This window comes from Cebus imitator, unplaced genomic scaffold (genome assembly GCF_001604975.1).
Source record: "Cebus imitator isolate Cc_AM_T3 unplaced genomic scaffold, Cebus_imitator-1.0 Scaffold76, whole genome shotgun sequence".
Taxonomy (NCBI): Eukaryota; Metazoa; Chordata; class Mammalia; order Primates; family Cebidae; genus Cebus; species Cebus imitator.
In genome coordinates this window covers 6,689,148-6,690,703 of record NW_016107391.1, presented here as the reverse complement: position 1 = coordinate 6,690,703, position 1,556 = coordinate 6,689,148, and the positions used below count along the sequence as shown (strand labels likewise).

Sequence of the window (1,556 nt, the reverse complement as noted above, 5' to 3'; positions counted from 1 at the left end):
TTGGAGCTGGAAGATTGGACATATGCCTGTGCACACACAGACAGACACACACACACATATACATGTATATGTACATATACACATACATATATTTCTTAGCTTAGTATAATGGAATGGTCTAGAAACAATAAAACCACAGTAGCAATGAGCACACTTACTCAGATTTCAGTTTCTAAATACCATTGACAAATGAAAAGAACCAGGGTTCCTTGTAGGCTGTCTGGTTTCAGGGCTGGGACAGGAAAAGTACAAGTTGAGCCTGCAGCATCTTGTTACATCAGAGAATAAGGGAGTGTGCAAAAAAGGATGGTTCCATGAAGGGACAGGAAAACCAGCTTGAAGAGGACCCCGCAGGCCACATCTGGAACCATTTAAACATCAAAATAAATAATGGTTGTAAAGGACTGTAACCCAGTCGAATAAAAGAAGAATCTATGAGAGACAGCCGCTGTGTGGACGCGCGCACGACCTCCACAGTCCCAGCCGAGCCCCGACTCTTCCGGCCGCCCCCACCTCACCTTGCCGCCATGCGCCTCCGCCGCCTAGCGCTGTTCCCGGGTGTGGCGCTGCTTCTCGCCGCGACCCGCCTAGCCGCTGCCTCCGACGTGCTGGAACTCACGGACGACAACTTCGAGAGTCGCATCTCTGACACGGGGTCTGCGGGCCTCATGCTTGTCGAGTTCTTCGCCCCATGGTGTGGACACTGCAAGAGACTTGCTCCTGAGTATGAAGCTGCAGCTACCAGATTAAAAGGAATAGTTCCATTAGCAAAGGTTGATTGCACTGCCAACACTAACACCTGTAATAAATATGGAGTCAGTGGATATCCAACCCTGAAGATATTTAGAGATGGTGAAGAAGCAGGTGCTTATGATGGACCTAGGACTGCTGATGGAATTGTCAGCCACCTGAAGAAGCAGGCAGGACCAGCTTCAGTGCCTCTCAAGACTGAGGAAGAATTTCAGAAATTCATTAGTGATAAAGATGCCTCCGTAGTAGGTTTTTTCAAGGATTCATTAAGTGAAGCGCACTCTGAGTTCCTAAAAGCAGCCAGCAACTTGAGGGATAACTACCGATTTGCACATACGAATGTTGAGTCTCTGGTGAATGAGTATGATGATAATGGAGAGGGTATCACCTTATTTCGTCCTTCTCATCTGACTAACAAGTTTGAGGACAAGACTGTGGCATATACAGAGCAGAAAATGACCAGTGGCAAAATTAAAAAGTTTATTCAGGAAAACATTTTTGGTATGTGCCCTCACATGACAGAAGATAATAAAGATTTGATACAGGGCAAGGACTTACTTATTGCTTACTATGATGTGGACTATGAAAAGAATGCTAAGGGTTCCAACTACTGGAGAAACAGGGTAATGATGGTGGCAAAGAAATTCCTGGATGCTGGGCACAAACTCAACTTTGCTGTAGCTAGCCGCAAAACCTTTAGCCATGAACTTTCTGATTTTGGCTTGGAAAGCACTACTGGAGAGATTCCTGTTGTTGCCATCAGAACTGCTAAGGGAGAGAAGTTTGTCATGCAGGAAGAGTTCTCG

The 1,556-nt window shown here is 46.0% G+C and overlaps 1 protein-coding gene across 1 annotated transcript; it reads left to right on the top strand.

The window, feature by feature from the left end:
* Nucleotides 1-444: 444 nt before the first annotated feature.
* On the top strand, nt 445-1,556 carry LOC108306996 (protein disulfide-isomerase A3; the record flags this gene model as incomplete). Its single annotated transcript, XM_017532150.2, has 1 exon — nt 445-1,556. A coding segment is annotated over exon 1 (1,029 nt), but the record flags the coding sequence as incomplete, so codon positions are not given.